The sequence below is a fragment of the Cyprinus carpio genome, chromosome B6 (assembly GCF_018340385.1).
Source record: "Cyprinus carpio isolate SPL01 chromosome B6, ASM1834038v1, whole genome shotgun sequence".
Lineage (NCBI taxonomy): Eukaryota > Metazoa > Chordata > Actinopteri > Cypriniformes > Cyprinidae > Cyprinus > Cyprinus carpio.
In genome coordinates, this window is record NC_056602.1 from 18,702,961 (window position 1) to 18,714,366 (window position 11,406).

Here is an 11,406-nt window from a genome sequence, read left to right on the forward strand (position 1 = left end):
TGACTGAGCAGCTGTTGCACAATAGCCAGCTTGTTGTGGGTGAGAACAGGCATTGCTCAGCACCACCCAGCCCATGAAAACGGTCCCTCAGCCCATTACTGGCCCTTTCAGAAATTACTTCTGTCTTCACAGGACGGGCTATGGATGAATGACTCGGCTGCACAGTTTCTCAAACACAATTTCTCACACATGCAAAAAGGACCAAACTGAAACATTTCAACCAGCCAGTAGCTTTCTGTTATTTCTAGAATCTTTTTTTTTTTAACCAACAAATAATACTTAGTAGTTTTGGAAAATCTAATTATTCCTTTGCACAGAGAGCACACAAAGAATCTTACTTCATGATGACTCTTTAAACTAAATCCAGACTGTGGTCACCTCAAAAAGTATTTGGACACCTAATTCCTGAATTTCAGTGCATATAAAACTAATAACAAAAGTAGCATATGCAATCAAATGTCCTTGACCCTTCCTCAGAGGTTCACTTATCTGAGCCACTTTTGCGATGACTTGTAACCATTTTGTTCCAGGATCATTTTTTAGTACATGTTTGGGATGCATGAAGTCAGGGTCCTTACACAATAGTGTTTTTAAGCATTTTCCAGATGTTGCTCCATACTGAAACCTATGTAAACCCTTAAATCACCTTGCTGCGTGGGCTTAAAATGTATTTTACACTCACTGAGAATATACAGAGGGACCATATAATAAGATTCAATTATCATGCTATTCCTAGCACAATCATTGTATCCAAAATATCCCACCACTCACTAGTGCATGCAGGTTACACTTAAAATAGCCATTTAATGTATGATCTAAAATGCAACTGTCATCAGGTGTTTTTCCAGAAAACAGCAATTGCAAGTACATATTCTGTCCTTGGTGGAACATAACAAGAAGATTGCACAAGGTAACATTTATGTTAAGTAACTCTATGAAAGTGAATAGCAGTCACAACAATGCCGGTAGAACCTTGCATAAAGGTAAATTTTCACTATACAAAAACAGCCTCAATGTGGATGAAAGGCAAAAATGTAAGGAGAAATATGTTTTTAAATTTATCCAGATTAAAGGATTAGTTCACTTCAGGAATAGAAATTCACTGATATTTTACTCCCCCTCAATGTCCAAGATGTTCATGTCTTTCTTCTGTTGAAAAGAATGGTTTTAAGGAAAGCATTTTTCTCCATATAGTGGACTTCAATAGGAGCCAATGGGTTGAAAGTCCAAATTGCAGTTTCAATACAGCTTCAAAGGACTCTCTCTCTTTTTTTTTTTTTTTTATCCTGTAAGTAACAAATCCTTTAATGTGGACATACTATAGCCTCAGTTCCCCTTAAGTTCACACAGGTGTACTACCAGAGTAACCACAGGTGTAGCTTATTACCATGGACATAGTCAACTAAGGTGAGTGTCACAATACTTTTTTATCATTTTGTTTTCAACTTCATAAATCTCTTTTTGCTAAATGGTTTGTGTGAAACGTGTGGTCGAGATGTTTTCAAATGCCACTTGGTTCGATATTCAGCTATGAAATATACGGACATTCATATTAAATGTATGCAAAGTTTTATGTTGCTGTCTGCTTTTCTAAAGTAATTTCTCCAAAGTTGCCAAGGCAGAGCCTGAATGTTTGTTTATTATGAGCACAAATTGAAATAGATTTCCATTAAATGGCTACAACCTGCCATCTGTTTATCTCCATCTGTTTGTAAATGATTTTCATAAGCTCTACAGAATAAAATACCGATAATTTGCATCAAAGTGTAGATCAGCATCCCTGTTTCTAAAAAGAAAAATATCCCTCTTCTCATTAGAAACATTTAAAAAAAAAAACACATTCAAAATGTGTTCACATCCTGCAGATTGACACTCTGATCCTTTATTTGATCCATAGCATTGCCTGCACAGGTTATAGTATAAATTCACACACGTGAATTCAACTGACACAGTCAATTTGCTCATACATCAGAGCTCTTGAAAAGACATCCACTTGGTATGCTCACCATTGCTGACATAAATAAAGCAGTCAAGGACACACACATATTGTCCAATAGCGTTTGAGATAAAGCAGCATGTTTTACCTAAAATCAATTAAAGATCAAACTTTAATATGCTTTTGTGCTTTTTCAGTACTTTTAACTGTACTTTATTGGAGTGATGCATGTAAAAGCTGAAAGTTTGTGCTTAAATGTTTAATGCCTGGATCTTTGAGCCAAAATGTAATCATAAATGTCACATATGATTTGTGACTAGTTTAATGGTTGCAAAGTATCACTGAGGGTGTTGTTTTTTTTCCCCATCTCAGTTCCTGTTCAGTAAAAGAATGGCATATTTTTTATTTAGTCACAGTTATATCAGACGAGCCAGACTTGAAGCAGTCTCTCTTCTTGCCTGCATCTGGCCTGAAATGCTGAAGATTCCCACTGTCCTCTCCCACCGTCTCTGTCCCGGTCCTGACCTCTCTAAGAGGAAAACTACTGCGGCGTAAATCCCAACTGCTAATGCTGTAAAACTCCCACCAACCAGCATCACCACCCCGGATATATACATGTCATTCAGTGCTTTTCCAGGTTTGGGCATGTGGTAGGACAGGGCCACATCCAGCAGGACAGCTCCACAAATGAGCAGAGAGACCCCCGTGATCAACATGATGAGGACATCAGATAAACCGCCGCTTTTTAGCATGTTGATTCGGCGCCTGCTGTGCACGCAGTTCATGTCCTGGACAGCAGAACTCAGCAACTGCTTGAGGAGGACGGCCAGAGCAAGAAGGCAAAGAGCAGTTCCGGCGCCCAGTCGCCACTCGCTGGAAAGGCTGGTGGTGGTGGAAAGTAGGCCGACGCCGCCCAGGCCGCAGCCTAAGATCAAGGCCACTGAAGCGCAGTAGCATAATAAGGATTTGCGTGGCTCACTGGACCACCAGAGCTCCACCTGCTCCTCCAGGAGGTTCTGCTGGATGCGAGCTGGGTCAGGATGAAGGTGGCCCCGAGGAGGGGAATAGTCCTCTAGTTCTGACATGATGTTCTCTGCTAATGGTGCTCAAGACAGGTCCCAGCTGTGAGAGGACACCTGGTTAAAGTTCCTGCAAAACAAGTGGGAAATTAGGTAAGAAGATGCCATGTGTGCAGTTGACAAAATATATACAGTATATAATAAAAAAATCCTGTTAAATTCATGATTAAAAAAAGGCAGATGTGATTGCCAGAAATATATTTGTAAATATGCTGTTAAATTCATGATTAAAAAAAAAAAAAAGAAACTGGCAGATGTGGTTGCCAAAAATTCACATTAAAAATATATTTATAAATACAGTAGGCTACATGTATATTTCACAATTCATAACTGAATATGTAATTATTTTTATCACTTATATACTATAATATACCAATGCAAAATACTTGAACAAATCTGCCTTTGTACCCTAAAATACATACTGATATACTAATAACCAAAATAAAAATATGAAAAAGTAGTCAATAAAAAATAACCACATGATGAATTTAATCAAATATCAGCAGGGTTAGCCATGCTATAAGGGTAATACATATCACCAAAATAAAGCATTATCTAAATAACATAAATTATAACATTAAAATCATTTTGTGTACATAACTGATTATGAAAGTAATAATAAAGGATTTATAATTATTTATATAAAAATATTAAAATATGGCACATCACACAGGGACTCAGAGATGTCATTTTTCTTTTTCTTTTTACCATGAATTTAATATAGTAACCTTATTCATACTTTTTACTTCTAAAAAGTAAAAGTAAAAACAAATCATCCGTGACTCAACTGGACTGATCAAATCATTATCAAAGATGCATTTTAGAAGTTCCATCCAAAATTAGCTCAATTTGGCTTGAAAATCCGAGGGGTGAAATGCCATCAATGTCACCAAACAAAACAGGGAAATAAGGTATGTTAAACTCACTCTCCCCACTCCCCAAAATATGCAAAGTTTAACAACATTTTGCAAATATTATGTAAATTATTCAGTAGGGATTTTAAACAGCATTTTGGAGTCAGACCAAGCTGCTTAATGGCTAAAACACCGCTTTATTTATATATATAAAAAAATCAATTTGTTCTTAAAATCAATTTACGATGTGGTCAAACATTGAACACAAGGTTTAATTGAAACACTTGTTTAATCTAAAGCCAGTTAATGTGGCTGGGGACGATCATGTGGATGTGAGTGGAGAGAGAATAAAGATTTTAAGTAGTGTGAGAAGACAATTTCCCTTCTGCTCAGGGGCTCAGGCATTAATTCCTTTACAAATGGCCTGTCTCTGTGGTCCCTGTGACCCTCAAGGTTGCAGGACAGACAGCTTGTCTTTACAATCCTGTAAGTGGCTTTGCCTTCACAGTCAGCACTGCTGCACCAGCACACTGCATCTGCTCCTCAACTACATTGCATACATTATAATCAAAGACCAAGATGAACTGTTTTGCTTTTTATCCAGGACCAGTGACATTATTTTGTTTGTTCAAAGTCAGTCACTGGCACACGTGTGGCAGTAGGGGTTGTGTACATGTTAGTGAAGCTTTGATAATTAAGTCCCTGTAGACCTGAGTCTCATATCACTGACATACTGCTTCCCTGTGACTGAGGTGAGGCATGACGAGGGAAAAATCAAAACAAGAAAGCCCATGAAAGCAAAAGAACCAAAGTCCATGCTTAGATTACAATGGTTGTAAATGGATAGTTTGCAAAATGAAAATTCTGTCATTATTTACTCACCCTCATGTTACCCATGTGGGTTCTTGTTTGGAACAAAAAAAAGAGACATTTTAAAAGTGAAAGTGAACGTGGAAAAAAAAGAATAGCGTTTTTATAAAGAATAATGAATAATGTTTTAAAGAATAACATTAGTTGCTTTCTTCAAATGCCATTACAATGGACAGGGACTTTCAAGATTAAAAAAAAAGAAGCAAAAGAACCATAAATGTATCATCATAAAAGTAGCATTGTGGTACATAAGATTTGTGTGTAATAGCTTCCCATCCTGGTTCTTCTCGAAACCTCTTATTTGTGAATGAACTACTCTTTTAAGTAAAATCTTTTTAATTAATCTATTGATCTATTGAACTAGTCTGAAAGATTTGTCCACTTATCAGACTGATTCACTTTTTGAGTTCAACTCACAGATTCCTTCACAGTGTTTGCCTTTACTCAAATAGATGATCCTTATGTAACAGCTTTTTTTTTTCTCACACAAGTTCTCATATGACTTGGAATATAGTGTACATGTAATATGAACCACAGTTTATGGTGTTTTTGAAGCTTGAAAGTTGCATTATGAATGTCCATTTTGTGTTTCATACAAGAGAAAGGGTGAGTAAATCCTGACAGTATGTTCATTTTGGGGTGAACTATCCATATAAAAATTAATAATAATAGTTAATTTATTTTACTGCAAGCCAGAAAGCAAAGGGCAAAAAATAATGAACAGCACTGATTTTCACATTTATTGTATGATTTCTGCACCCCCTACATTCTCCAGTTATGTTATAGAGTATATTGTATTTCAACCTGTCTTATCCCATCTGGCCAGTCTTAAAGGTTACCTGGTATGAGAGCTCTTCAGTCCTATTGAAGCATCAGATCAGCCTTTTGAATCTAAGAACTTTTATGAAAATATCATGAATGTGATCTTAGATGGGTGCCTTACGTTAGATTGGAGGTGTACTCACCTTAAAGAGTTAGAAAGTGTCTGAGATGAGAGTGTTTCTCCATGTGGCGGTTTATCATTCACTGGTGCATTTACTTTCAGTTATTTCTTCGGCAAAGTGCGGAGAGAGAAAGGACAGAAAGGAAATATTCTATATCAACTTAGGGTTGGGACTTGATTTGAGCATACTATTATCATCCTTCTCCTTAACTTATACTTAAAAATCATTTCTAAAAATATGCTGACTTCTGGTTTTGATTCACAATGGTTCCTTGGAAAGTTTTCCTCTTTAGTTTTGTGATGTCACTGACAGGTGCAGTCCAGACTCTCAAGTGTATTTATAAGACTGCCTGCATGAACGCATCTAGGCAGAGAAGTCATCTGAAAGTGTGCAAGATGTAATTCTTAGTTTTAAAGCATTTATAATTATTAGTAGTCAGATTCCTTTAGGCTGACATGAAAAAACCTTCTAAATGGCTGATCTGTCAGTGTTGCAGCCTTGGGGCCGGACAGCCATCCAACTTAGCCCTCAATTTAAAAAACAGTCCACAGTCAGTTTGCCTGCAAGGTCTCTCTGAGGTTATTTCATAGGCAAAATGTCCCTGGCTGTCAGTGCGTGAGTGATCCACAAACCAGGACAGAGGTGTTCCAGTTTAGGAGCTTTCTGACGGTGTACCTCCTCCTCTTTCTCGGATCATGTTGCTGTTGGCTATTGAAGTTTGGTGGTTTTCTTGAAGATTTAGAGCAAACGGCATCTTTCCCGACAGGTGTGAATGCTGAGCATTGTGGCAAGCCAAGCGCGCCACTCATTCTCTAGTCAAGTGGTACACTGTTGTATCTCTGACTGCAGGTCTCTGATGGATCTGAAAAAGAAGCATTCATAAAGCAGGCTTTTGTCTTGTCTCCGGTCACCATACAACAGCTGATGCCTTGTCTAGCATACTCTCCTCTGCCTGGTTGCTAGACACAGACAATGGAGCAAGTCTCTGAGTTCTTCTCTTGAGCAGGATGAGACAGGTCACTATCTGTATGGAGACAAAGGAAGCAAAGAATTGACAGTTAGATGAGAAAGGGATGTGTAAAGGATATGCAGTACGTCTAATTCGTCAGGGTTTAATGAATTGCTTTTGGTTGTTAAGGAAGGAAACTGCTGTGAAGGGAGATCTGAGCAGGGCAGGAGATTTCCTTTTCCATTTCAAGGGTTCAGGTGAGAGAAACCTTTGTGGCAAGGTGGAAATGAATGGAAAATCTCCAGAAAACATTTATGAAATATTCTTTTTTTTTTTTATTTTTAAAAAAGTTATATGAATATAATGAAGGCTCTACATTCTAATCATTAGTATTAAATAAGTAATGTTGTGCTGTACCTGAAAGAGAAGAAATGAATCACAAACTATTTTGTAGAAGATTTGGGTACTGGTGGGCCAAGAGTAAGTTGTAATGGTCATGCTACTTGCTGCCCCTCTCTCCTTCCTGCTTAATCCACATTTTATCAGCCTGCACACATGGCTCAAGTTACTGTCAGGCATAACCTCAGGAACAAACCGCAAACAGCAGCTGGCCTGGACCCTGCCTTCTGAGCTGCATAAACCACTCTTGATTTTTCACCCTTAATCTCTTGCTATTTCAAGTGAGAAATGCTCACTGTTTCTCTGTTTTTGACTCAATTTCTACATCTATCTTATCTATCTCATTTTTTTTTGTCCTATGTTGCACTTTCGTTCTGTTGGCTGGGGAGGGATTACCTTTTTCAAAAGCACAGCTCTTTCTTTTCATCATAAAAGTTAACATATGCCACCTACCCTATTCCATCATTTCACTTCAAGACTCAGTGGTGCCATTACATCCTCTCCTTCCATCAGTACACTTTCCTCTAAAGAACACTCTTTCATTCCAACCTTTCACTGCAGCTTACTACGTTTGTAGGAGGAAATAGAACACAAAATGACATTATAAAGACAGATTACTCAATCTTACTCTGCGCAAAATCTCAGTGTTCTCTATGTATGATTAACTCAGCAACAATAGACCTGGTATGGCTTTTACGGGTGTGCAAATAGTGCAGAAACATGACATGACTCATATTTTTCTAGAAACCTTCGCGCATGTCAATAAAGGCTAAAAATATACAACACCACTTTTTACGTGATTTGCAGTCTGAACGCGTCAATGTTAGTTTTGAATGTCAGAGCCAATCTGCAGATTTTTGGTATAAAGGATGGAATACACTACACGACTTTTAAAATTAAAAATCAAAAACATAAGGCATCAAACACTTTCCAGCTGAGGGTCACACACTACCAGACTTTCAAGTCACACCAAAAAACAACAAACTCACACAGAAACTTGTGCCTTGGCACGGAGCTCAGTGAGGGCTCAAATCGGATCAAAATATTGAATATGTTTTATATGTATGCAATTTTCTGTGAAACATCAAATGCCCAAAATCTAGGCACTGTTGGAAACTAGCGTCCAACCTAAGGCTGGAATACTGTCCAAATAGTACATTTCAGCCTTGGGTTGACAGATTTCACAAAAAATCGTGTAGCATATGATGAGCAAATACTCTTTGGCTTCAGACTATGATTCCATCCAGTTGGAGGATATTGAACACGTTTGATATTTATGCCGATTTTAGAGCACATATTATTTTTCTTCGTCACGCATCTCCTAGCAACAAGCATGTTTCTGCATGAGGTTGTTGTATTTGGAACAATGTGAAAGGCTGGTATTGTGTGATCCTCACTCATTTAGTACATGATGGCCAGTATTACTGTGTAACCATTTTGGCTAGTGTTGGATCCCTTAGATTTGTTCAGATTTAGTGTGTTTCAGCCTTAAGGGTGCTTTTTGTCTGGTAAGGTCTGCGATGTTCTGTATTCACTGCTGTTCAGTGCTCGATTTTCCTGTTTTGGGCACAGCTGCAATATTTAGCACTAATTAAATCACCAATTAACAGGCCCGTCCACCCAGCTCCACACTGCTGACAAAAGGAAAAAACGTTTACCTCTCTTCCTGCCTATCTCTCTCCTCTTTTCATTCTCAAAACAGTGGCAGCATCCAGAATATTCTGGCCTCGAGGACAGCAGAAATGTGAACATAATCCATAATGCAATACAAAAAAAGGGCAACTATCCAGCTTGGCCACTGAGCTCCATTTTCTCTGACCTGCCCTCCATCTGTGACATAGACACCAGCCTGGTTAAGACACCTGGACCTGCTCCTACACTCTTAGGGCACAGTTTCATTCTTACTGGTTGTCTCCGTGTCTGTCACAGAATATTCTGAAATATACACTTTCGGGATGTTTGGATGTTACTGAGTGCTGTCATGCACCTGTCATTTTTAAGATCTGTGTGCTTATAAGGGATCTCGAAGGAAAGGATGAGGAAGGAGCACAGAGTTTTTTGGTTTGTTTGGAAGCATACATTTGAGATTCCTTTTCTTCTGTGCAGATGCATTTGTCAAAACTCTCTATAAGAACTCCAAATGAGGTTGTTACTCCTTTATAAAAATAAGTATTCTACAGTAATGATATAAGATGGTGTTACCATGGAAATGAAAGACCATATTCACCTACCTTTGTATTTATGTGGCACTCCAAGATGCTTTAGAGAATACCATGGCAATATCATGGTAACTTTGGTACTTATCTTTTTGTTTGTGCTTTTTGCTTTGTCCCATTTTTTCTTGGTTACAGTATGGCTACTGTTATAATGTGTCATTGTAGGTGTGTTTATGGCCATGCCCAACAATAAAGTAACAATAAAGCAATAAAATGTCATAAGACTGCTTAGATTTGATTTTATATCCATGATGTGACATTTTGTCAACACCTCCAATGTAGCCAAAAGACCACATTAACAAAGGTTTAATGGTAGAGAGAGGGTAACCATGATTAATTACTATCTTTTTTTCCTCTAAACTATTACACTGTCACTGTAAAGCACTGTTCACACTGAATTGCATTGAAAGGGCACCTACAGCATTATAATAATATGCTTCCCTTTTATTTTATGATGCAGAATAAGATTAACTATACAGAAGGGAGGCATTACCTTTCTTTCACTATAGGCTGTTATAGAACTGTTACAGCTCTGCAGCTCCTCTTAAGTATTTTGCTTTCATTTGACTTAATACAAGTTACTCTTTAAACCACAATATGTTTGACACAGATATCACAGTGTCCACAATAAGTGTTATCTGTTAATTACATATATCCTCATTCCAAATGATATGGCCAATTTCTGGTGTCCTCAAAACTCAGAACATATGGATTGGTCATCTGTGGTGAAGGTTTTTTTTTTTTTTTTTTTGTGGTCAGCTCAGAAATAAAATGAGAAATGGCATTATGTGAGAATGATACTCCACACATCTGACACCAAATAAATATTGATTTTTCTTAAAATGTTCCCATGTTTTTATTTGAAAAATCTTAATATATATTGGAATGTTACTGTTATAAGATGTGAAAAAAAAGAAAGAAAGAAATGACTAGTGTACTGGATGCTTGTTTGCATAATTGCAAAAGGACTAACAATAAGTGTGTGACCTGCTCCAGGAAATAAATGAATGTTGTTCATATATAGGTATTACTCATCATTCTTCTTAAGTAATTAGATTATAATGTTAAAAAGGTATTTAAATACATTGTTAATTATAGGAGGAAGGGTAAATAATTATTAATATTTTATCTGATAAAGTCGTTGATATGCAGTAGATACAGTAAATGTGCTGTACTGGCTTTTAACATTTCACACAGTATATGAGGATAATATATTTAGTGTGCAAAGTCCAAAAATCCATATACAGAACAGTTAGTTAGAGTCCTCTTGTTTTAGGAGTGATGTTATTTTATATAAGAGCTGCTAACATCACTCAGCTTGACTGTATTTGAGCCATTTGTGCAACATGAATTTGATATTATTTTCATTAGTAGGAAAAAAAAAGTGACCTAGCTAAATTTTGCCTATGATATAGAACATCACATCTTGGTACTATACTGTAGTATCCAGAACAAAATGTTCATTGCTGAGTACAGAACTCTTGTTTGTGTGATATTGCTTAATTTATAATTTTATGATTCCCTGCCATAGAAGAAGTTCATTTTCCTATTTGATATGCAGTAATAAATATTGTGTTTATAAAGTTTTTGGATGCTATGAACAGATTTAAATACTTACCTTCCCCAGTTTTTACACATCAGTAAGCCACACGAATTTCCAGAAGTGAAAGGCTAAGGCGACATACTTTTTAAAAAACCCTTACAGAAGGAAGTCCTAAAACTCCAGTACAAAGTTTACATGTCCTGCGTTGCTCTATCAAGGTGTGAATCCTCCTATCTGTCTTATACTTTTATAACTCATAATAAATATTTTTCTATTTAAACCTAATAGAGTACGGAGGCGTGCTATAAGAACGTTCTTACCTGTGATGCGCTGGCAGGCAGCACACCATCCCGAACACATCAGCAAAATACGCACAGCAAGAAAAATACAGCCAATCCGTCTGAGAGGTGAAACGCGCTCAGCTAAAAGAGATATCAAGTTTAATGTAAGTCTCGCACAGTAATCCCGACCATATCAGCTTGTAATTGCGAATGGCGTTGCAGGTGCACTGCTCGTTCAGTCCGGACTTTTGCCCTCCGCTCGGAGGTGTGGTCTCTCCTCTCATTGCTACACTGATCGCGGAGCGTGTAGTTCAGCTGTGTGTGTGTGTGTGTGT

The 11,406-nt window shown here is 37.4% G+C and overlaps 1 protein-coding gene across 3 annotated transcripts; it reads right to left on the minus strand.

Moving 5' to 3' along the window:
- Positions 1 to 1,851: 1,851 nt before the first annotated feature.
- LOC109058879 (transmembrane protein 125-like) lies at positions 1,852 to 11,406 on the minus strand. 3 transcript variants are annotated; one of them, XM_042726058.1, is made up of 4 exons: positions 11,111 to 11,406; positions 5,929 to 6,707; positions 5,705 to 5,790; positions 1,852 to 3,085 (listed from the first exon to the last, which is right to left on the minus strand). In XM_042726058.1, the coding sequence occupies exon 4, from the start codon at positions 3,019 to 3,021 to the stop codon at positions 2,353 to 2,355; it is 669 nt and encodes a 222-aa protein (XP_042581992.1). In that variant the 5' UTR covers positions 3,022 to 3,085; positions 5,705 to 5,790; positions 5,929 to 6,707; positions 11,111 to 11,406; the 3' UTR covers positions 1,852 to 2,352. The 3 variants fall into 3 exon arrangements, with proteins under 3 accessions (XP_042581992.1, XP_042581991.1, XP_042581993.1); XM_042726057.1 differs by having other exon boundaries at positions 5,705 to 6,707; XM_042726059.1 differs by lacking the exon at positions 11,111 to 11,406 and adding an exon at positions 10,866 to 11,031 and having other exon boundaries at positions 5,705 to 6,707.

Excerpts from the sequence above, each read along its gene's own strand:
- LOC109058879 (XM_042726058.1), bottom strand. The coding sequence starts at position 3,021 with ATGTCAGAACTAGAGGACTATTCCCCTCCTCGGGGCCACCTTCATCCT.